The sequence below is a fragment of the Brachyhypopomus gauderio genome, chromosome 12, assembly GCF_052324685.1.
Source record: "Brachyhypopomus gauderio isolate BG-103 chromosome 12, BGAUD_0.2, whole genome shotgun sequence".
In the NCBI taxonomy this organism is placed as follows: Eukaryota; Metazoa; Chordata; class Actinopteri; order Gymnotiformes; family Hypopomidae; genus Brachyhypopomus; species Brachyhypopomus gauderio.
The window spans coordinates 6,439,541-6,462,239 of record NC_135222.1 but is presented as its reverse complement, the minus strand read 5'-3'; the positions used below and the strand labels follow the sequence as shown (position 1 = coordinate 6,462,239).

The 22,699-nt window shown below is 45.1% G+C and overlaps 3 protein-coding genes and 1 long non-coding RNA gene across 11 annotated transcripts in view; 2 read left to right on the top strand and 2 right to left on the bottom strand.

The window, feature by feature from the left end:
* Positions 1-6,431, bottom strand: part of gpr179 (G protein-coupled receptor 179) — a 23,900-nt gene extending 17,469 nt beyond the window's left edge. Inside the window, exons 1-2 of the mRNA XM_077024671.1 lie at positions 6,276-6,431; positions 97-2,357 (exon numbers count right to left, since the gene is read on the bottom strand). Of these exons, the coding sequence (XP_076880786.1) occupies positions 97-980 (884 nt within the window). The 5' untranslated portion in view covers positions 981-2,357; positions 6,276-6,431. The remainder of the gene's footprint in view (positions 1-96; positions 2,358-6,275) is intronic.
* socs7 (suppressor of cytokine signaling 7) lies at positions 3,622-11,183 on the top strand. 4 transcript variants are annotated; one of them, XM_077024674.1, is made up of 10 exons: positions 3,622-5,470; positions 5,653-5,717; positions 6,307-6,411; positions 7,588-7,719; positions 9,394-9,536; positions 9,954-10,122; positions 10,351-10,479; positions 10,567-10,702; positions 10,797-10,938; positions 11,043-11,183. In XM_077024674.1, exons 1-9 carry the CDS (start codon positions 3,987-3,989, stop codon positions 10,915-10,917), a joined length of 2,484 nt encoding a protein of 827 aa, XP_076880789.1. In that variant the 5' UTR covers positions 3,622-3,986; the 3' UTR covers positions 10,918-10,938; positions 11,043-11,183. The 4 variants fall into 4 exon arrangements, with proteins under 4 accessions (XP_076880789.1, XP_076880791.1, XP_076880788.1 ...); XM_077024676.1 differs by lacking the exon at positions 7,588-7,719; XM_077024673.1 differs by lacking the exon at positions 11,043-11,183 and having other exon boundaries at positions 10,567-10,835.
* Positions 9,390-12,637, bottom strand: LOC143528795 (uncharacterized). Of its 2 annotated transcripts, XR_013134526.1 has the most exons (4): positions 12,192-12,637; positions 10,305-11,704; positions 9,932-10,101; positions 9,390-9,527 (listed from the first exon to the last, which is right to left on the bottom strand). It is a non-coding gene; the product is annotated as an uncharacterized LOC143528795 (long non-coding RNA). The 2 variants fall into 2 exon arrangements; XR_013134527.1 differs by lacking the exon at positions 10,305-11,704.
* Positions 12,573-22,677, top strand: sp2 (sp2 transcription factor). Of its 4 annotated transcripts, XM_077024680.1 has the most exons (9): positions 12,608-12,624; positions 13,585-13,639; positions 13,908-13,984; positions 14,314-15,087; positions 16,364-16,582; positions 16,840-17,131; positions 17,858-18,038; positions 20,244-20,437; positions 20,872-22,677. In XM_077024680.1, the coding sequence occupies exons 3-9, from the start codon at positions 13,922-13,924 to the stop codon at positions 20,970-20,972; spliced, it is 1,824 nt and encodes a 607-aa protein (XP_076880795.1). In that variant the 5' UTR covers positions 12,608-12,624; positions 13,585-13,639; positions 13,908-13,921; the 3' UTR covers positions 20,973-22,677. The 4 variants fall into 4 exon arrangements, with proteins under 4 accessions (XP_076880792.1, XP_076880793.1, XP_076880795.1 ...); XM_077024677.1 differs by lacking the exon at positions 13,585-13,639 and having other exon boundaries at positions 12,573-12,624; XM_077024679.1 differs by lacking the exon at positions 12,608-12,624 and having other exon boundaries at positions 12,658-13,639.
* The last annotated feature ends 22 nt before the right edge of the window (positions 22,678-22,699 follow it).

The window sequence follows — 22,699 nt, the reverse complement described above, 5'->3', positions numbered from 1 at the left end:
CAAGTTCTCTTCAGCACCTGAAAACTAGCAATCATGAGGTAAAAAAAATCTCAAATCAACATTATGGGGTAGTACTGAGAGAGAAGTGTGACTAACCTGAACTCTGGGTTGAGGTCTGGCTTTAGCCCATAAAAGGGTACAGAAAGAGTTAGAAGCCACCCAGGTAGAAAATGACCATTCTCACACTCCAAGAAAGGGGCGTCACCCCACTGCAGCCCACTGCTATTGGTCACGTAACTGTCTCCACGTGCCCATTTGGGTGTGTCTAGGGTGCTGAGATCATTGAGTAGGACCCGTTTAGACAGACCATGGAGGGGAGGGTTCTTGGACTTCAGTGAGGTGAACCAGGTGCTCTCAGGGGGCTCCCAGGCGAGTGTGAGGTCCTGTAGGTAGGTGTCTTGCAATGAACCCCTGGATGCTCGGAGCACCAGGTGAGGCTGAGTGGCTGCAGGGTCAGCGTCGAAGGTCAGGACGGCGTGCCGAACCCAGCCAGGCCCATCACCCTCCAGCATGGCCCGGACCAGTGCGTGGTACCACTCGATATCCTCCTCCACACTGGTCTCACGCAGCTCGCTGGCCTGGAAGATGAGGTTGAGGAAATTAGCCGTGCTGGTCAGGGACACCACAGCCTGGTGCAGGAGAGGCTGCAGGTCTGGTGGGAGGACTCCACCCTGGCTGGTCAGCCTGAAAGGCTGGCCACAGGTGGAAGAAGTCAGGACAGAGGCATCGCCATTGTAGAGGTAAAGTTCAACCGTGGAGGAGTCATCCTTGGCCTTCTCTGCTACCCAAGGAGTGGGGCCTGCTCTGGGGGATTCTTCACTCCCAGAGAGCTCCCCCACTTCCATGGACCTCATAGTGGAGGGTGAAGGAGAGAGCTCCTGGGTGGAGACCTTGGGGTCCTGGGAGGAGGTGGAGTTGGGTGGAGCGGAAAGCAAGGAGGGCAGGAGGAGCAGTGGCAGTAGAGCAGCAGGAGAAGCCATCTTCACAGAGCTCTACTCCTCTCCCAGAACTTCCTCTAAAATTCCTGGACGCAACCCATCCGGACAAGTGCTGTGGCAGCCAGAGCCGCTTGTCCTTCTCTGGAGTCCTCCTCAGACGTACAGGACACGGCTATGCATCTGTGGTGATGGGGTGTGGGCCAGTAGGAAGGCAGCACTCCCCTTTAACTCTTGTCAAGAGTCTCTGTCTTAAACAATCACACACTCTGCCTCACAGCCAACGATGTAAATCAGGATGAGAGGCGCTGTTGATAAGCAACTGTTCCTGTGTGCTGCCGTGACAATCAATTGGTCTCCCACGACGACAAGCGCAGCGTGACTCTCAGAGAGTGCTACATCAAGCCAGCAGAAGATTACGCCGTGGTGGCTCCCAGCACTCTGGTGCTGCCGTGACAACAGGGGTGGATGAGGATGAGGTGCGAGCCAAGCGCGGGTGTTGAGGGCAGCCGGAGAGGAGCGCAGTGGTGGAGACCCGGGAGGTGTAGAACAGGGAGGTGGAGTAGGGAGAAGTGTGGAGTCTTACCCTCTCTCACTTCCACCACTCTGCTGTGCATGGCTCCGTGTTTGATCTGCAGCTCCAACGAAAAGCCTCTCTCACTCGCTCACACTCTCTCTCTCCCTCTCTCTCTCTCTCTTTCGCTCACTCACTCACACACTCCCTCTCTCTCTCCCTCTCTCACTCCCTTCTCTCTCTCTCACTTGCTCAAACTCTCACCCTCTCTCTCTCTCTTTCTCTATCTGTCTGTCTCTCTCTCAACTACCCCTCCCTCCCTCTCCATCACTCATTTTCTCTCCCTCTCTCATATATGATAACGTCTGTGAGAGACACTCAAAGTTATGGGGGTGATGAAAATGACACATCTGTTGTTGTGAGTAGTTGCTGTTGTTGTTGTTGTTGTTGTGTGTGTGTGTGTGTGTGTGTGTGTGTGAGAGAGAGAGAGAGAGAGAGAGAGAGAGAGAGAGAGAGAGAGAGGGAGAGGGAGAGGGTAGAGCATGGTGGATGAGTGGATAGAAGGGTAATCCTCTCTATTTGGCCATGCGCCACAATCTCAGCAGTCTCTGGATTAACCCGGCATGCAGCTGGGCCAGAGAGAGAATGGGTGTGTGTGTGTGTGTGTGTGTGTGTGTGTGTGTGTGTGTGTGTGTGTGTGTGGGTGTGGGTGTGTGTGTGTGTGTTTGTGTGTGTGTGTGTGTGTGTGTGTGCGTGCGTGCGTGCGTGTGTGTGTGTAGCCAGAATCTTGTGAAAACTGTAACAGAAAACATTCTGAAATGGAGTGGATACCTGCAGCTAATTAAAGATTTGTGTCTCACTGTCCTCCTTTGAAACAAAAGTAGAAACAGTACAAACAACTTCTGTAGCTGTGAGAAAGAGAGAGAGATAGAGATAGAGAGAGAAAGAGAGAGAGATAGAGAGAGAGAGAGAGAGAGAGAGAGAGAGAGAGGGAGAGAGGGAGAGAGAGAGAGAGAGTAAGCTTTCCTCTCCCTGTGGAACAGCCAAGTCCAGTCATACTGGGTGATGCAGGCAAATTCTTGTTTTGGTGCCATGGCAACAGGATTCTGAGAATTCAACATGATTCCTGTGAGTTACCACCTCCACCCAAGACTGCAGAGAATGTACCAGTGACATGTGTATATGTGTGTGTATGTGTGTGTGTGTGTGTGTGTGTGTGTGTGTGTGTGTGTGTGTGTGTGTGTGTGTGTGTGTGTGTGTGTGTGCTTCATGCATAACTATACAGCCAGAAAGCTTGTACTAATTTGCATGCAGACAAATAGAAAAAATATTAATTCGTAATCCATCTCATAACTGCTATTTCATAACAAATTTATACGCACCCTAAAAAATGCTGAAATTCAAATGCTGAAAGTGTCATAAAATACAAAACGGCTTGTGTAAAACAAAGGCAGTAGATTCGTTGTAAATAAAAGTTGGTTGCACATACTGTGTAGTTTCAGTGTTAGCAGGTTACATTCAGGGCTACGTTGGAATGGGATAGCACACGTGCACAGAGCTACGTTCTACTGCTCCAGAGACAATGTTTTGTGTACAGCGACACCATTAGGTCTACTAGCAGAATGCAAGATGCGTGTAATTTCTTACATGAAATACAAACGTTAACTCAACAGGGGTTAGCCTATGTTTATCACGGTTGTCCTAGTAAAAAAAAAATCTGTATTAGAAATGGTTTAAAATTTTCAGTGTTTTTTCAGTGATGGGTGAAAATAAATAACCTTATTTATAACCTTTTTCTGGAATAATCATTACTGTGTGTAGTATAAATGTGTGGAAGAGCCTTCAATATGATATAATATTACACAATTTCCCCAGTATTATACAAATATACACGTGCTATATTTATTCTGAAGATAGGGGGAAAAGTGATATGAAAAAATTAAACAAGCTACGCATCTCAAAAATAAAGTATGTCTTAAACAAAAGTGGAGTACCTTGTTTTCAATCACAAAAAATATATATATTATTTTGATTATTGTTGTATTTTGTTAATTAATGTGACACACATAGTGAATAATAACAGACCATAATAATATCTGTAGATATTTATAGGCGTCAGTTAACTGGGCAACACACTGTAGCCCAGTGGACATCACCGATGAGACCAAACGCCAAACGACTCGAATGTGCGGAAGTGAGCGCGCGGGTGGGGCCTCCGTGTGTGCAGTAATGTGACCAGAGACGCTCGAGGATTCCGTTAAACCGTTACATTTCACCCTGCAAGGACACATTGCGATTTTAAAAACTGGACTATGCCGTTATCTTTTGGAAATATCTGCTGTGTATTTATAGTCGATTGAGGAGAAATGTTAAACCCGCAGCTAAATAGTTTATTTTCTAATTGTCTCGCGGAGGGTGAGTAGGTTAACTACACTGAGCAGATTAGGCTTCCATCATCATTAGATAACTGATGTCTTTAGACTTTGGCGATGTGAAACGCCGATATCGTCTCGTCTCCTGCGCACTGTGGAATAATAATGAACAACGCGCAAGATATGTCTCCTGATTTTGTCTTGATGCGCCTGGTCTCTGCGGCCGAAGATGACCGCTTGGACGAGGAGAATGGGAATTTGTCGTCGACTAATGGAGTGGTGGGTGGTTTTAGGCAGGACGTCTTGGATCGTGTGAGTATTAAAAGTAAATTCGATTGCGCGCAAAATCAGGTGCCTGACATCGGGCGACACGGTCACCTCGCGGCAGTGAGCGTCGGTCCGCAGCGCGGCGCGACTGAGGCACCTGACACCGGAGTTATGGCGACTGGACTGTCTGTTCCGCCTCCTCCGCTTAATTCTACCGAGGCCCGTGGTTATGATCACAGAGGGGGAATGGGGCCTCAGCTCCTTGTATTTAGAAACATATCGAGAGACTCTGAAGGACTGTGTGAAAATAATTCAGATGATCGGCATGCGTCAAGGGCTTTTGAGGACCAAACGACACGTAGCTTCGAATCGAGTGTAAATAACACGCTGACCACAGTGGACGTTCGGGCGCATCCTTCGTGGTCGCTGCGTGGCCGACTGACGCTGCCCACGGCGGGTGGCGAGGGTGCCGGGCTGTGTCACCGGCATCGCTTGATCACAGATGAACCGATTGTGGAGATGTCCAACCCGACGGATACAGCGGAGTCTAAATGGAACTGCAGAACAGCGCAGGGAGAACTTCAGCTATCAGCCAGGCCCGTTTTGGAACTGGCGAGAACATTTGGGGAACTAGGAGTCGCCACGGTTCCTGACTTTTTGCTCAAAGACGGGGAACTACCACGCTGCTCGTGTCAAAGCATCCTCAGTTCGGCAAGCGCAGGGATCAGAGATGGAGAAGACCCGACCGAAACCAGCGATGCCCTTCTTGTCCTGGAGGGACTTGGTTCAGAAGAGGTGAATGGTCTTGGGATTAATGGGTGCCAAAAGAGCAATATTGAGTCACAGGACAGTGGGCAGGTAAAGCAAGACCTGGTGGATAAGATGTCGGATGCGTTTGCACTCAAATGTTTTCCTTCGGTCTTGTCAGGGCAGTCAGGTGGACTGTGTTCACCTGCGTGTGGCAAATCACAGTTATGCTGTTTGCTACGAGACTCTTTAACCCCCAGGGCACATGCTATCCCCACTGACAGACTTTCCCCAGGATTAAATACATCTTTAGTAGGATCCACTGTGGAGCAACACCTCAACACCCCGTGTTCAAGCCAGGCTTCAACTCCTAAAGCGCGATCTGAAAGATGCTCCAGTGCGTCTCGAGCGTCTTCGTCTCGCGGGACATGTACCGAGGCAGAGAAGTTAAAACTGCCCGGGAAGTTCCGAAAAGGATCTCTTAAAATTCGACTGAGCAAACTTTTCAGAACTAAAAGTTGTAGCGGCTCTAATAATATTCTGGACAAAAGACCTTCGGTTACGTTTTCCATATCTTCAGCTGGGAGTTTGGTGGATATGTCAGGAGCAAGCAGTGTTGAGCAAGACCCTGCCAGGTAAAGCTAATTCCCTCCTAATGCTAGTATATAATTCATATATTTTCAAGCTGATAATAATGATTTTTGTTTCTGTGGCTATGCATTTATAGATTTTGACTTAATGTTTAAAAATGCTAGAGATCGTCCAGTATGGCCATTCTGTGATGCAACAGTTCTTCAGACTGTTTGTGTTCCTCCAGTCAACCCGGGATAACGAGGGCTCGCAGTGTTTCTTCTGCTGCCACGTTCACTCCCACCTTCACAGGTGAGGCGCTTACCGAGAGGAGCAGGAGTTGACGGAGGGTTGGGGCTGAAAGACTTCTGAGACCTGAAGCCAGATTTCTAATGAGTCTATATAACGAATGTGACGTGGAGTTACATACTGTCCACCAGGGGCATCACTAGACCGATTTTTTGGAGCAGGTGTTCCTGTAAAACCTTTCTATAATCACCCAGTGTCTATTCCAAACACTTGAGCAGTTAACACACACACACACACACACACACACACACACACACACACACACACACACACACACACACACTGAGAGCATAACACATAAAACAGAGAAGGCTAAAGAAAGCAAGCCTTTTTTAAATATGCACCATTCTGCTCCTATAACTGATTGGTAAACACAGGAGGTAGGCTGTGCTCCCTTAATTATTTGTGTACAAAATATTAAATTAGGTACATTAATGCTATGGTGTATGGTAGATTACTGCTAATGAATGACATTTACTTGTCTTTACAAATGAACTTGCTGACAAGCTGATAAAGGAAATGTTTTTCCAGTGTTTATCCTTTGTTTCTCATTTATCTTACTTGTGATTTATGCCTTTTATCCTGGTCACAGGAGAAACAGTGTCACTGGTGGACGTGGACATCTCACAGAGAGGACGGACCTCTCCTCACCCCTCTACGCCTCCTCCTCCTCCACGTAGAAGTCTCAGCCTTTTAGGTAGATGGTCTTACAGCAACACACATGAAGTTCTTCTGGTTCGGTCCTTCACGCTGAGTCTGTTTTTCACTCTCCTCTTGCTTCTCTTATTCCTTTATCTTTTGCATCTTTGTTGACATTCTCAGCATGGCTGTCTCGCGTGGCGAATATCTCCATCTCCAATCTCTCTACATCCTTTTTGAGTTTTTTTCTGTCCCTCTTCTTCCTGTCCCCATGCTACTCTCTCCTCAGTCTTTCGCAAACTTTCACTGACAGAATAAAATACATGGAGGGATCATAATCATACACACTATATCAGTTCAGAGAGATTCAGAAACGTTTCCAAAGTCTTTTTTTTTAGAAACTTGTTTCTTTAAAACCACCCTATTCTGAAGAGGTTCATATGCAGTCAGATGTTTTGGATACCAGTCTGATGGCTGGGACTGTACGCTACTCAACTGCATGTTTGTGGTCAGGAGGGGGACTAGAACAGATGTTGATAATGTTCTGATTCTTTCTGTTTGCAATAATTTGCGTATTTGTTTTTATATTAAATACTTAATATTTAGTCTGCCTTTTTAGATTCAGTTTTAAACATGTTTCATGTAGTTTATTTTTCTAATATAAAGATAGCAGTAGAATCTGTTTTGTGCCATCCTTTACCATTTCATATACACATTTTCCAACTGTGTTTAAATAAATACACAGCAGCACAGACAGCAGCAAATATGTTCATGTTTCACATTGCATCATTCTGCAGAAGTCTGAGATTTGTCACCTTAATGCCTGTGTTGTGAGAATATGAGATGACACACTGTGGATGACTTCTTGTGTCATCTAATTATAGGAATATGCACACTTGTTCTGTGTTTTCGAGAGCTTGAACAAAAATACCTTAGATGGTTTGCACATACAGTGGAGAACTACATTAAATGCTGTTCGTGTGAACTTGATGCATGATCATTGTAATCTAAGAAAAAAAATTATTTAGATGTTCTGCTCTGAACCATATAGTACAACCTGGAGATGGTGTACTTTTAGATGATGGTGAATTTTTCATTCTATATCACAAGCCATGAAAACTAACTCTATGAAAAATTTGCTTGGTCGTGAGCGAGGTTCCTCTGGCTTCTGCAGTATGTCACTGACTTCACACTACGTTCTCCTAGTCTCTGAAATCCTGCCACTCTGTTCCAGATGACATAGGTGGGCCGCAGCCTGGGCCTTTACTAGTGAGTGTCATGGGGGCATCACTGCAGTCTCTCCCCCTGCCTCTTCCTCCTCCTCCCCCCCTCCATGCCACCATCCAGCATAGTCTCAGCCTCAATGGTAAGGGTGTGGTGGTGGCAAGATGTGTCTGTTGGTGTTCCTGAAAGACTGTTGGTGTTTCTGGTTCGATGTTTTTGGTCTCTAGTCTTCCCTTGGTCTCTCTCTCACAGGTTGAATGTTATGTGTTTGGTCCCTCAGAAACACATTCACACCTTGAAAAACTAGATACCAAATGTCCACAGAATTATGAGTACGCAAATGCTGTACACACTGCCTTATGCTTGTATAATCTTCATGTGAAAGACTGCCTGATTGTACATATTGTTTTAAAATCATTTGCAGTATAAGGAATCGGTTCTGATTAGCATAATATTGAAGTAGATGATTACAGAAGTTACAGAAGAGGAAGGAGGACATTTGTTGCTCAATTTAAATCAGATCTGTTTAGTTTTAGAAGCCTAACTGGAATATTTTGAATAAAGGACTATGAAAGGGTTTCATTTAACACGTACGATATCATTTTCCTCTAAGATGAAATATAACAAGCTTATGCGGTTGAAATGTGGTTGAAAAACACCAGGCTATGTATGTGAATGGTGATTTGCTACTACAAATGATCACGTAATGAAACATTGACCTCTGAGGCCTAAGTACAGTGAATCACTAAGTTATATTGTCTGATATCAAACCATAATCAGTCTTTTAGCCCATGCTCTAAAATATGTGCAATAGTAGTAAAGCTACTCAGACGACTTGTAATTGCATATGCAAGGTGCTGTTTTGTGTCATGAAACTCACTGTTTGGCTGTATTCCACTGACCAGCCCTTTGCATGAAAGTCAAATTGAGAAGCTACTAACCAATAGCCAGCACCACTCACAGAAGACAAAAACAGCTAATCTGTAGTCAGGAGAAAGCCTCTAGCCTATGAGCACCACAGTAGGAAGTTTCCATCTAGAACTGTGAAGGCGCAGCTCTCAATGTGCTTGTGAATGCACAGCGTTTTAGGGAGAAGTGGTGATGTAAGTTGCATAAGGAGTCACTTAATCAAATAACACCATGCAAGAGATCAGGAAAGATGTCTGCACCTTATCCAGAGAATAACACTGTGTGGAGGGCTCCAAGAGGCACAACAGGATCAAGGCCTTTTTTTGTTTGGATTATTATTCTTTTAATATCACATAACATAATAAAATTTACTGGAATTCTTGCCCTGCTTTGCTATGACTGCAGAATGTGTAGTTGCCTAGGTCTTCATGCTACAGAGGTTTATTTGAGCACCTGCTATATAGGAGGCAATAGTTATATGGAACTGAAATGGTATTCTGTTATAATGTAACATTCTGCAGTAAGAAGACATCCTTGAGGAAGCAAATTTAGAGGTGAACCTCTAGAACAGAGCCAACTGAGATCTGCAAGTGTGCTCTATATCTTGATACACGGAGGCAGGTCTGCTTGCTGACGACCGCAAACAACTGATTGGTAGCTAGAGGTGTGCTGCAGGGAGCACATAGGAAACACAGCAACCAAATGCCAGAAAATCTGTGAAAATCTACCTATCACTCTGTGTGTTCTACCTTGAGTAGACAAATTCTGCAGCAAAATATGTGGCAGGAAATCCTCGGATCTTCATGGTGCAGACTGCAAGGCTACAGTCCCCATATTCAGCCAATCAGTGAAATTCAGATTTTAAATACTCTTGTATATTGGTAAAAATGAACCGTTTGTGTTCCAGATACTTTCTTCAGGGCACTTCCTCATTCTGCATCACCAATGGAGATTCCACCTCCTTCACGAGTGGCTACGCCTTCAAATCTATGTCCTCTGAGGAGAGTTGATTCCAGCAGTTTCACAGCTAGCCTGAGAGAACTAGAAAAGGTAAGAACCTTCAAATTCAAGTTTTAGTTGTCACATTCAAGGAGCTAGGCAGTGCATATATCTTTTGGTAAAATGTTTGGTAACCAATTCCAGAGCTATACTAACATAATGCAATATTGAAACAGGAGTAAACAGGACAATACAGTTTGTAAAGCCGTACGAAGGTATATTTAGCTTTAAAATGTATCAATGTACAACTACATTATTTCATATCAGTATACACATCAATAATTTCGTAGTTTAATTGCATACTCAGCTGAACTAAACCCTGCAGAGTTAAATGATCTCCTACAGAGTAACAAGACACTTTCACCATGTACACCATTACTGTGAATTTAACAATGGTGTATTGATATCTGTGCAGTCAATAGTGAGAGTGCCCAGTGTGTGTGTACCTTCCATTCTCATTTCTCACAGTGTGGATGGTACTGGGGTCCAATGAACTGGGAAGATGCAGAATTGAAGCTGAAAGGGAAGCCTGATGGCTCTTTTCTGGTCCGGGACAGTTCGGACCCCCGATACATCCTCAGTCTCAGCTTCCGCTCACAGGGAGTCACACACCACACTCGCATGGAGCATTACAGAGGTAATCAGTCATACACACACACACACACACACACACACACACACACACACACACACACACACACACACACACACATACACACACACACACACACACACACACACAGAAATATATGGACTCTAATTCACACGAGGTTTTATTTTATCAAGTTTTCACAACCACAGCTGTATTAAAATACATACACAAGCATTCACATGTGGATTTCCTTATTTGCCATTTAATGTTCAGGAACCTTCAGCTTATGGTGCCATCCAAAGTTTGAGGACCGTTGTCATTCTGTGGTGGAATTCATAGAACGTGCCATCATGCATTCTAAGAATGGAAAGTTCCTGTACTTCTTGCGGTCCCGAGTACCTGGTAACGTTTCTTTAATATCAATTGTTGAAACTGTAAAGAAGGTCAAAGGTGAATGCACAGTGCTAAGTCCTGACCTCTGTCTCACAGGGCTTCCGCCGACCCCAGTGCAGCTCCTGTATCCAGTGTCACGCTTCTGTAATGTCAAGTCCCTGCAACACCTCTGCCGCTTCTGTATTCGACAGCTTGTTCGCATAGATCACATCCAGGAACTCCCTCTACCAAAGTACTGCTCTCTCTCTTTCTCTCTTGTGATTTCACAGTGCCCTGTCTCACTTGTGCTACTGACCCAGCACTGGACATGTCTTTTTCCCTCCCAGACCCCTAATTGTCTACCTGAGAAAGTTCTACTACTATGACCCAGAGGAAGAGATGTACGTGTCAATCAAAAGCATGCACCAAACAGCAGGCGTGGAGCAAGAGCCAGAGCCAGAGACGTAACCAGAACAGCCATATTTCCCTGTAAGAACCAATTGAATTCTCTGAAGTGTGCTCAGTAGATATGCAAATGCATGATCTGTTTAGTCAGTGGCAGTTGCCATTGTAATTGTAACTTTGTTTTTCAGGATTTCTGTGTATGGATAGCAGATGGGATAGTGCAGACACTGTTGCTACAGATCTTTGTTCCAACTCCCCATCAGTCTTCCAGTGGACCACAATGAACATCATCGGAACTGCCTGCCTTCTTATTTTAAACCAGGAAGAAGACAGAGGGGGCAGTAGAATGTTGGGGTACTGTCCATCTGAAACTGGCACAAGCAGCCAGAGACAGGTCCGTCAGGCACTGGAGTGGACGGGCCCAGGACTGAAAACTGGAACATTTTGATGTGATCTGGAGTTATGACATGATCCTCCATCTGTATCTTTCTCATTTGAGTTTTTTAAACAGGATAAATTTGTGAATCACTTTTATTTGTTTATTGTACACTTAATTTCTCCAATGCCGCAACCGTACTTCCTCAGTCTGACAGCAGGCCATGTGAAGCGTCTTTTCAGTAAAAGAGTGAAAATTAAAGTGGTTTGGAATTCCACATATCTCACTTGCATTTCACACAAGGACCATACTATAATGAAAATGACATTTAATTCATTACCTTTAAATGAGTTATTATGAATTAGATATGATGATCACCTAACATTCGTCATGCACAGTTGACACACACAAACCTGGCCTGCTCCAACCATCTGAGCACTCCGTCTTGCCAAATGTTTTAAAAACATCTGTATCCTTCAAACAATGCACAAACTCTGATTAAATACAAATTTTATATATCAGTAAAGGTCTATGTTTAGCATTTTTGTGTGGACCCTTGTTTTATACAAATATGGTCATTTGAAGATACGTAAACTGTGGTAAGCTTCTGGAATAGCTGGCTGTTAAAGGCTACACATAAACACTTTTTTAATTACAATTATTATCTTAAATCCCATGAGAATGTAAGATCCACAAACGGATTTAAAATATCACAACGTGTGTGAGTTGGAACATAACTCACTACAGCTGGATGCATTAAAAGGATTCACAGAAGAGCTCCATTTGAAAGGACGCAGTGTATGACAGTATTATTATTATTATTTGGTTAAACCACTATTTAGTACAACAAACTAGATAATTTATCGTTGGTTGTTTCAACGATAAATGTCATTGCTCAAAATCAAGACGAAGTCGTAGTATTTTAACTGGTTTAGTAAAAAGTAGTAAGGTGACAACCTACCTTTAGTATTCGGAGCTGCTCTAGAAAGTAATTCAGATGTCTAGTAAAGTAGAATACATCTATCAAAATGGATGTCAATTACTTTTGATTGATACGTTACAGCCATTTCTAACTGGACGAGGTAAATGTCACTGAAATACACGATCATGTATAACTGGCTCAGCCTGGCCCTCTTTCTCTCCACAAGTGCCCGCCTTATTTTCTTGAACTACGATCATCTATTGGCTATGTATCCGCCCATCAACTGTCACTGTACAAGAACGTTGTTCTATTGGTAAACGCACATCTCAATCACACACATGGTTCTACTTGATTGGACAGGACTCCAATCACTCAGCTCTCAAAGGCAGCCGGATTGGTCGAAAGGCGCAGGCGGTCTCTTGTATGGGCTCGCTCTCGAAGGCTTCACGGAGAGCGAATGTCGTCATGAGCGGTGGGTAGGAATTATAACGTTGGTGTTTATATTACTATCTACTTTGTTAAACGTTTCATCATCAGATCGACTACGGCACATTGTATGTCCAGCATAGCAAATATATGTTTAAAAAAATTACTATAACACGACCGCTGCAAACCGCACACTTCCGGAATCGGGGTGGTTTTCCGTATCAAAGAGTTTATCTTGCCTGCTAGTGCGATGCTCGTTAGCTTAGCATGCTAGCCACGGCTCGCGCTGCAGTTTTACCATGTCAACGGTTCGGGTTAAACCGTGTAAAGTTGAGTTTAAGTTGATATAGGCGCATACCGACGCGGTTCCCCCCTTTTAAAATCTGTAGCTGGTCTGCTTGAGATGCAATAAGAAGGCGACAAAGGCTAATTAAACATTTAAAAAAGACAGTTGGCGCTGTCAGGCCGCACTGGAGAACTGCGGCTGTCCTTCTTCTCTCCCCCCTTCACGATGACAGGTTCTGGGTGGAGAACTGACGGGGTTGAACTCGCTGCTCGCTAGTGTTTATTTATTTTGTCTTATGCGGGATGTTTATTATTTTATTTTAGTTAGCTCGTACTTCATTAGCTAATTTGACATCAGCGAAGTAAGTAGATGCAGAGTTAGCCAACAGCTGTCACTGGTCACTTGGTGCCACTCGAGTTCTTAATATAGGATGAATTAAACCTGCATGACAGCTGGAGATCTTCACATCTGGACCTCCAACTGCTCGTTATATGGTCAATAAGTGGTTCTGTAGTTGGTCAAACAGCCTTCAACTCTAACCTGCGCAGTAGCTGTGCAGCCCTTGGCTCTTGGCTCTTAAGACCCGGTTCTGGTGATAATATAACGCTCGCTAACAGTCTTGCGCTACTCGTGCATTTTCACACAATGTCTGGGAATATGCTGCATTTTGGATTTTGCATGATGATACTAAGCTTACAAGATCGGTTAAACTTCTTTCAGCGGTGTCCGCGTGAATCACTGCTCTCCCAATTCACGCTCATCTAGATAGTTGCAGGTAAACTCCTCTCTTTAAGCTACATTCATATGACTATGAAAGTGCATGCAAGATCCAGAAAACAGTCGTATTTCATGAATTTACTCAGTAGTTGACCACTAGGAGCATGCGTTCACGGGTGTGTTCTTTGTTTTTGTTTACTATGCGCTGTTTACAAAAGCTAAAGCATTCTTACTGCATGGACGTTATGGTCGATCACTTGTTGAGCAGCGGTTGTACGATACGTGTACTTCTACAAATCACCAATGGTTTATCCTTATTTTCAAAGATCAAAAGGACAGTATGGCCACCACTGTTGCTGTCAGTCCCAGTGAATACCTCCAGCCTTCTACCTCCACCTCTCAAGTAAGACTTCAAAACTAACAGTGCGATTCCTGTCCTTGCAAACATCTGCTTTAGATGCATGTTGTGTTGCTGGGAATTTTTCACACCATGAAATCTGACTTGAATGTGGCATTATTTCCTTTGTGTTGTCTTCGGATGTGAGCAATACTAAATCACAATGGAACTGGGTGCTACTGTTTTGTTTGTTTTTTATAGGTTTGATTGTTTTGCAGTGGATTTGATGCCCTGCATGCCCTTTGTTTTTTAAAACTGGCAAGGTGCAAGTTTAACAGAGCTGACCCTCATTTCAGTTGTTTGTACATTAGCTCATGTTTTGATCTGTTTTGTAGGATTCTCAGCCTTCACCTTTGGCTCTCTTGGCTGCCACTTGCAGTAAGATTGGCCCGCCTGCCGCACAGGCCCCCGTCAGCACTCCGCCCACCCAGCCTACGACTCGCCGCTTGCACCCAATCAAACCTGCGCCCATTGCTCCGGCCCCGCCCAAAAATCTGGGCTTCCTGTCTGCTAAGGGAAATGTAATCCAGCTGCCTGCAGGCTTAGGTTCTTCAGGAGCCAGCCCCATTCTCCTGACCATTCAGACCCCAGCGCGTCCAGCAGGCACAACAACGGCAAACATCCAGTACCAGGTGGTGCCCCAGATCCAGGGAGCCCAGACAATTCAAATGGTTCCCCAGGGTGGACAAATCCAGATCATCCCTGGCACCAACCAAGCAATTATCACATCACCTGTTACAGTGCAGGCTGCCACACCCACTCCTACATCCATGGCAACAGTTCCTGCCACGCAGAAGACGGTACCCATCAAGCCGTCGACACAAAAGCGACGGCAGAATAATGCTAATGTTAGTCTTAACGCTAACGTCGTGCGACTGCCTAGTGGACTCACGCTGCCACTGAATGTTGCTACGGGTGAAGTGGGCGGAACTCAAATCGTCACAGAATCGGCAGCTACCACGACTCGCCCGGTGAAGGGTAAGAGGGGGCGGAAGAGACAGGTTGCTGTAGCTCCGCCCACCCCTGCACCACCTCCGGCCTCACCACCACCTATGGCAGAACAGGTGGAGACGGTTCTAATAGAAACCACAGCTGATAATATCATTCAGGTAGGTTCATCATTATGATTGGCCTTTATATGTTGTAGTACCCATGTTCATGTTTTATAGCTCAAGAATATAATTCAAACTTTATAAACTACGCCAGTGCAAAATAATGTTCTCACACAGGTATGCAGTTGTGTGAAAAATGTGTAGCTTTTTCTACTATTGTACAATCATAATCTGTAGTGTATCTAATAAATATGCGCAGAATGTCACTGATTATGTTGCTATACAAAACATCTGTTAACACTCAAAGATGATTAAGATGATAGCTTTTGGGGGGGGGGGGGGGGGGGGTTATTCATGCTATAATTAATTTTCAAACTAATCTTCTCTTTTTACTTTGCTTTCCCCCTATGATCCCCATGTAATAGCACACTTGGTTGCCGGTCTGAATATTTTATTGGCGGACTGTCGTTGACCAATAAAATGCTCAGATTCATTTAAAGTTGGTTATGCAAGCGCAGTTGATCTCAGAACTCAAATGGTTTGGTGTGTGGTGACAAAAGCCACACTACAGCTGAGTATTGCTGAAAGCTCTTTTCTGCATTCACTCTCGGATCGTTTACCACTTTGTCCAGTGTGGATTTGGTCCTAGGTCATGACCAAAACAGCACTGACGTAAAGCACTGACCAGTAAAGGGGTTTTTGTTATAGTTGGTTTTGTTTGTTTTGTTTGTTTGTCTTTGTTTTTCTTTTTTCATGTAACATAACCTGATCTAGACTTATGATCATAAAACACAAAAAAGGCGTCAAGATTTCTTCTTTTAAACATTGACTATTACTGTTTAAAAGAGTGATACTTATATGGTATCCTAATTCTGTTTATTGCATTTAAATAATTATAAATTAATTTATATAAACTCTTGTATTTTGTGTGATGGTTTTAACGTTTTGTTAAATCTGTATTCATAACCATTGCTATGTTAATGTAATCTAAAGCCTGTAGATGGCAGTAGCTACTAAAGACCAGTATCTATGTTTTCCACAGATTTATGTCATACGATTATGATTTCCTCACACTCATGCATCATGATGCATAGAATTGTGACACTTCAATGAGTATTGCATAATTAATGGATCATATAGTTTTAAGAGTGTATATGCAAATTTACTTGTGAAGTACCAATTTATAATTTTTTTGTTGCTATGCAGCCCCACGGCATGTAAGGGAAACAATTCTTGAATGTCTGTTTCTGAAGTACAGTGTCCAGCACACCTCCACTACTGTAGTATCATGCAAGTTCATGTTTAATTACTAAATTATTTTCTTTCCTCTCAGGCAGGAAACAACCTCCTGATTGTGCAGGGTCCAGGGGGGAGCCAGCCTGCTGTAGTACAGCAGGTACAGTTGGTTCAGCAGAAATCTGATCAGCAGATGGTGCAGATACCCCCGCAGGCACTCAAAGTGGTACAGGCTGCATCGGCAACACTTCCTCCAGTGCCCCAAAGACAACCAGCCACTCCCAGTGTGCAAATGGCACCCACGGAACCCACGCAGGTAGCACAGAAGTGTCCGTGCATTCCCTGCTTTGACACAACCTCTAGAGCTGCACATTTCCACTGTATTAGCAGGAATATTTATCATTTGACCTCAAACAGATTAGATTTCTAAAGGATAATTTGAACCCCCAGTTAGCATAAAGCATTTGTTACCATACTTGCCGTATCAGACTGCTACATATGTTTTAGCTAGGCAGGACTTTTATTTTGTTTTATTTATTTATTTATTTGTCTGACATGTCCTAATTCTCCCAGGTGCTGATTAAGACGGCTTCGGGTGAGTGGCAGGCTGTACAACTGCAGGAGGCTATAGTTGCCGCTCCACCCACGGCCTCCACTACCACCACCACCCCTACCGCTGTGGTCAGCAAGAAAGCCCAGTCTGGTGCGCGGAGAGAGCGCACCCTAGCGAAAATCGCCCCTGCCGGCGGGGGGTTGATAACCCTGAACGCTGCACAGCTCACCTCAGCGGCACAGGCTGTCCAGACCATCAACATCAATGGTGTTCAAGTCCAAGGAGTGCCGGTCACCATTACCAATGCTGGCGGTGGGTGCTGGTGGGCGAGCCGTTTGTGATCTCAGTAGATCACATATTAGGCAAACTTTTAAACATTAATGCTAGTATTTTGGAATTATTATTTTTTCCTTCAGACATTATTGTTTTACTGGCTGTCCAGATCAGATTTTTTGAATATACTAATGCTGATGGCGTTTGTCAGCAGATACAGCAAGCCAGGTCAAGTAATTCCCTGCTGTATGACAAAGGTGCACCATCAGTAAACCTGAAAACAGGTTTGCCCCTAGAGCAGGGTGGAGTTAGCACTTCGCTAGTCTCATGATTTAAAAATGCTTACCGTACTTATCGGTTTATAGGATCTCAGTGTTGTCGGGTCTTGTTAATGAAGTGAATGATCGTTAGAGTGCAGCCACATGGTTATAGGTTGTTTTTATGTGACTAGCCATGTTTTATGTTGTAAGGTTATAAGGGGTGTAATAGGGGCTACGGTGTAATACATGCATTTTCAATGTGTTACAATGTTTCAAAGGAACTATTTTAATTAGGTTTTCTGTATTTTGTGTTTTAAACATTAAGACTACTAATTTTATAGAGTTCTTATGAACGGACTCAAAAAGCAGTTTTATTTCAAAACAAATGCTCACAAACCCACATAAAAACCTGTAACCTGCCCCTGTAAACCTTATTACTACAAACCTCATATGACCACAATTACTTTCCACTCATGACGCATGTTCATGTCTGCTTGGCACGTAGGCCAGCAACACCTGACTGTGCAGACGGTTCAGGGAGGAGCTCTGCAGCTGGGTGGCGTGCAGACGCAGACACAGTCGCTGAAGGTGGAGCAGACGCTGTCGCTGGAGCTGCAGAGTCAACCTGGCGAGAAGAAGCGGCGGATGGCCTGCACCTGCCCCAACTGCAAGGATGCGGAGAAAAGGCGAGACAAACCCCTGGTGTCGCACGGCGGCGTGGGGGCTACGAGGGAAACCTCGGTGTTGCACAGTGGCGTGGGAGGCAGCGAGGGAAACTTCGGTGTCACACAGCTGCGTGGGAGGCAGCGAGGGAAACTTCGGTGTCACACAGCTGCGTGGGAGGTGTAGCGAGGGAAACCTCGGTGTCACACAGCTGCGTGGGAGGTGTAGCGAGGGAAACTTCGGTGTCACACAGCTGCGTGAGAGGTGTAGCGAGGGAAACTTCGGTGTCACACAGCTGCGTGGGAGGCAGCGAGGGAAACTTCGGTGTCACACAGCTGCGTGGGAGGTGTAGCGAGGGAAACTTCGGTGTCACACAGCTGCGTGGGAGGTGTAGCGAGGGAAACTTCGGTGTCACACAGCTGCGTGGGAGGTGTAGCGAGGGAAACTTCGGTGTCACACAGCTGCGTGGGAGGTGTAGCGAGGGAAACTTCGGTGTCACACAGCTGCGTGGGAGGTGTAGCGAGGGAAACTTCGGTGTCACACAGCTGCGTGAGAGGTGTAGCGAGGGAAACTTCGGTGTCACACAGCTGCGTGGGAGGTGTAGCGAGGGAAACTTCGGTGTCACACAGCTGCGTGGGAGGTGTAGCGAGGGAAACTTCGGTGTCACACAGCTGCGTGGGAGGTGTAGCGAGGGAAACCTCGGTGTCACACAGCTGCGTGGGAGGTGTAGCGAGGGAAACCTCGGTGTCCCACAGCTGCGTGGGAGGTGTAGCGAGGGAAACCTCGGTGTCACACAGCTGCGTGGGAGGTGTAGCGAGGGAAACCTCGGTGTCACACAGCTGCGTGGGAGGTGTAGCGAGGGAAACTTCGGTGTCACACAGCTGCGTGGGAGGTGTAGCGAGGGAAACTTCGGTGTCACACAGCTGCGTGGGAGGTGTAGCGAGGGAAACTTCGGTGTCACACAGCTGCGTGGGAGGTGTAGCGAGGGAAACTTCGGTGTCACACAGCTGCGTGGGAGGTGTAGCGAGGGAAACTTCGGTGTCACACAGCTGCGTGAGAGGTGTAGCGAGGGAAACTTCGGTGTCACACAGCTGCGTGAGAGGTGTAGCGAGGGAAACTTCGGTGTCACACAGCTGCGTGGGAGGTGTAGCGAGGGAAACTTCGGTGTCACACAGCTGCGTGGGAGGTGTAGCGAGGGAAACTTCGGTGTCACACAGCTGCGTGGGAGGTGTAGCGAGGGAAACCTCGGTGTCACACAGCTGCGTGGGAGGTGTAGTGAGGGAAACCTCGGTGTCCCACAGCTGCGTGGGAGGTGTAGCGAGGGAAACCTCGGTGTCACACAGCTGCGTGGGAGGTGTAGCGAGGGAAACTTCGGTGTCACACAGCTGCGTGGGAGGTGTAGCGAGGGAAACTTCGGTGTCACACAGCTGCGTGGGAGGCAGCGAGGAAAACTTCGGTGTCACACAGCTGCGTGGGAGGTGTAGCGAGGGAAACTTCGGTGTCACACAGCTGCGTGGGAGGTGTAGCGAGGGAAACCTCGGTGTCACACAGCTGCGTGGGAGGTGTAGCGAGGGAAACTTCGGTGTCACGCAGCTGCGTGGGAGGTGTAGCGAGGGAAACTTCGGTGTCACACAGCTGCGTGGGAGGTGTAGCGAGGGAAACTTCGGTGTCGCACAGCTGCGTGGGAGGTGTAGCGAGGGAAACTTCGGTGTCACACAGCTGCGTGGGAGGTGTAGCGAGGGAAACCTCGGTGTCACACAGCTGCGTGGGAGGTGTAGCGATTGGCAAACCTCAGTTTTGCATGGCAGAATGGGAGGGGCAGCTGTGGGGAACATCAGATTTGCATGACGGCGTGGGAGGGGCACAGAGGGAAACCCTGGTGTCGCACGACTCCATGGGAGGGGCAGCTCGGGGAACCCGGTGTGGCAGTGAAAATTATTCCTCATATAAGGTGTTTGTATTGGTTTCCTTTGCAGTTTTCTTTTTTGACACTTTGTACCACTAAGCACAGGAACCTTTAGACTACCTGCCTGACTCGTAGGCTACCTGCCAACGTGCTCCAGTCATGGGTTTGGTTTAAATTGAGCTACGTGCCGAGCCTCTCGCTAACATCTTATGTTAACAGCCTAATGCCACACACAAGTTTTCTCTGAATATCGTTCCTTTCTCAGTCATAAAACTCTGTTATTATGGGCCAGATTAATGACCGTTTGCCGTGCCATTTGCAGGCCAGGTGAAGTGGGCAAGAGGAAGCACATATGCCACATAGCAGGCTGTGAGAAGACCTTCCGGAAGACCTCCTTACTGCGAGCGCACGTGCGCCTGCACACGGGCGAGAGGCCCTTCGCCTGCAGCTGGGTTTTCTGCGGGAAGCGCTTCACACGCAGCGATGAGCTTCAGAGGCACGCCAGGACACACACGGGTATGGTGCACATACCGCACCGCTGCCAACAGCTCATATTAGGAACCCCCTGAAGCACTGATTCAGCTTCAGAATGGTGCAGATGCTGCTGTTACAGGGTTTTGTTTTCCCACATAGATGTACTGTGTGTGCAGGTTCCAGTACTGACTCTTTTTCGGGCAGTATCTCGGGAGGGCTATATTTGGACACTAACCATACCTTTGTGCTAGCTGAGGATACTGTTATAAGACAACCAAAACAGTCCATCTAGATTAGAGTGTGTGCCTAATGCTGTAAATGTAAATCTATAGGGTAGTTAACGAAAGAAGTGTACTAGGTTAAGGTTTTACAACTGCTCTTTATTGTTATGTATGATTTTGCATACCTTACAGTAAAATGGGAGCACGGGGAGGTTTTTAACCTTCAACAGTTAACAATTCTCTGTGTTTTTGCAGGAGACAAGCGCTTCGAGTGTTCCAAGTGTCAGAAACGTTTCATGCGGAGTGACCACCTCACAAAGCATTATAAAACACACATCAACACCAAGAACTTGTGAACATTTGCTTTCAAAAGATTTTTAGAACTTTTGAGAAAGAGACTCTTTCCTGGGCTGAAGAGCAAGGAGGGGGCTTATCCCTCACAGAGGACAGCTCTCTCCACCCGGATACACACGCTGGGTGGGCTAAACCAGTCCCTGAACAGGCCCTCTGGTCAGATACGCCTAGACTCCTGTTATGTCTCCTTTTCAACTCATCCCGTTTGTCAGAAGAGAGCTGACATTATACTTGCACCAGTACATAACATGGGTGTAACAGTTCTCTCTGTGGAGGATCTGGCAACGCATTGTGGCTGTGTAGTGAGAATTCCTGAGGCTTTAAAAGTATGTTCTTAAGAGAGAAGACTGGAAGGTGTACCTCGGACATTAGTTGCAGCACCACAAATACTCCAGCAAAAAAAGCTCTGATTTTGTGCATATTATTGATTTTAGACTTTATTTTTCTGATTTTTTTTCCCCCTTTTTTCTTTTTTGAGTTTTTTGACTGGTGTGTAGCAGCTCATGGATGGCTTTTATTGTGTTCTCTTGCATACAGACATACATTTGTATATACTCTGGCTAGTTTGAATATAAAAATGCTTGGACTTACTCTATATCCCAGACAAGATTCATTTAAGAATCTTAAGTCAAAAACTTTTAAACTGTCTTAACCTTCCTTGGTTAACATTTATAACACTTATCAGATATTTAAAATGAAAATATTTTGCCGTGACTGGACAATCATGTCATAGTAAAAACAGACTAGGCAGATTTGAAATTGATTGACGACAGGTTCAGGAACCATGGAGTAAAAAAAAAAAAAAAACTGCACAGAGAATGGTTGCATCATCAAAACAAATAGTTTGGTCACAAATGCATTTAGATGGTCTTTTATGACTCAGTTTTAGAGGCTATTATTCATGTGGCTATGTGGCAGATAAACCTTTCAATGAGAAATGTGGACTCCCATTTCAAAAATCAAGAGGTTTTAAAAAGGGTAGATTTGACACAGATTACAAACAGTTGCTCATTTTGAAACATCCTGGGAGACAGTCAAGCATTTTAGAATGTATTCGAAACAAGTTAATGAAAAATCTGTCTGGTCCACAAAAGTGCTATAAGCGAGAAATGCCAGCCTAAGTATGTTTGTATGTTGTGTCTGAATATTTAAATGTATACTAGAGACCACAAAATGTAGGATATTTGTTACACAAACAAGTATATTGGCTGATCTGGCCAGACTTGAAGGATGAGGACTGTGTATAGTGTAAATGAGGAAATAAAACCATTGTACAATTTCATTCCTGTAATACACAAGCCTATTAGATGAACCTTTTTATGAACTTAATGTTGCCTTAGACAGCCGCACCCCTTATTTAAAGAGATTTCTGTCTGATTACATGAAACTGCATTCATAGAACTGCTTTATCTTTTGTCTAACTTATATTAAATGCCAATTTTATGTGCACTGACCAAATTCAGGGTTTTAATCGAGTGGTTAGTATCTCATTCATGCACCATGGTTGGTTGAATCTGTCAGAACAGAAAAAAGCCCTTTTTTATCTTTCCTAGATAAATCCCACACCTAAAAATCCCTGTCTAAAGGCTGATAGGTAATTGTGCGTTTGTATAATTTGTACTGAGGTGCTTAAACAACAGAGCTTGCTACTTTTTCTACAGTCATCCCATCTCTCCCAGATTGACAAAATAAAGCATTCAAATCACTGTTTTGTGTGGAACTGTAAATA

What these genes read in the sequence shown, in the direction of transcription:
- socs7 (XM_077024673.1), top strand. Translation starts at nt 3,987, where the DNA reads ATGAACAACGCGCAAGATATGTCTCCTGATTTTGTCTTGATGCGCCTG. An exon ending in TCGCATGGAGCATTACAGAG is followed by an intron (nt 10,123 to 10,350) that starts GTAATCAGTCAT and finishes TTTAATGTTCAG; the next exon opens with GAACCTTCAGCTTATGGTGC. An exon ending in CTTGCGGTCCCGAGTACCTG is followed by an intron (nt 10,480 to 10,566) that starts GTAACGTTTCTT and finishes TCTGTCTCACAG; the next exon opens with GGCTTCCGCCGACCCCAGTG.
- sp2 (XM_077024677.1), top strand. Translation starts at nt 12,576, where the DNA reads ATGGGCTCGCTCTCGAAGGCTTCACGGAGAGCGAATGTCGTCATGAGC. An exon ending in CACCCACGGAACCCACGCAG is followed by an intron (nt 16,583 to 16,839) that starts GTAGCACAGAAG and finishes TAATTCTCCCAG; the next exon opens with GTGCTGATTAAGACGGCTTC. An exon ending in GCACGCCAGGACACACACGG is followed by an intron (nt 20,438 to 20,871) that starts GTATGGTGCACA and finishes GTGTTTTTGCAG; the next exon opens with GAGACAAGCGCTTCGAGTGT.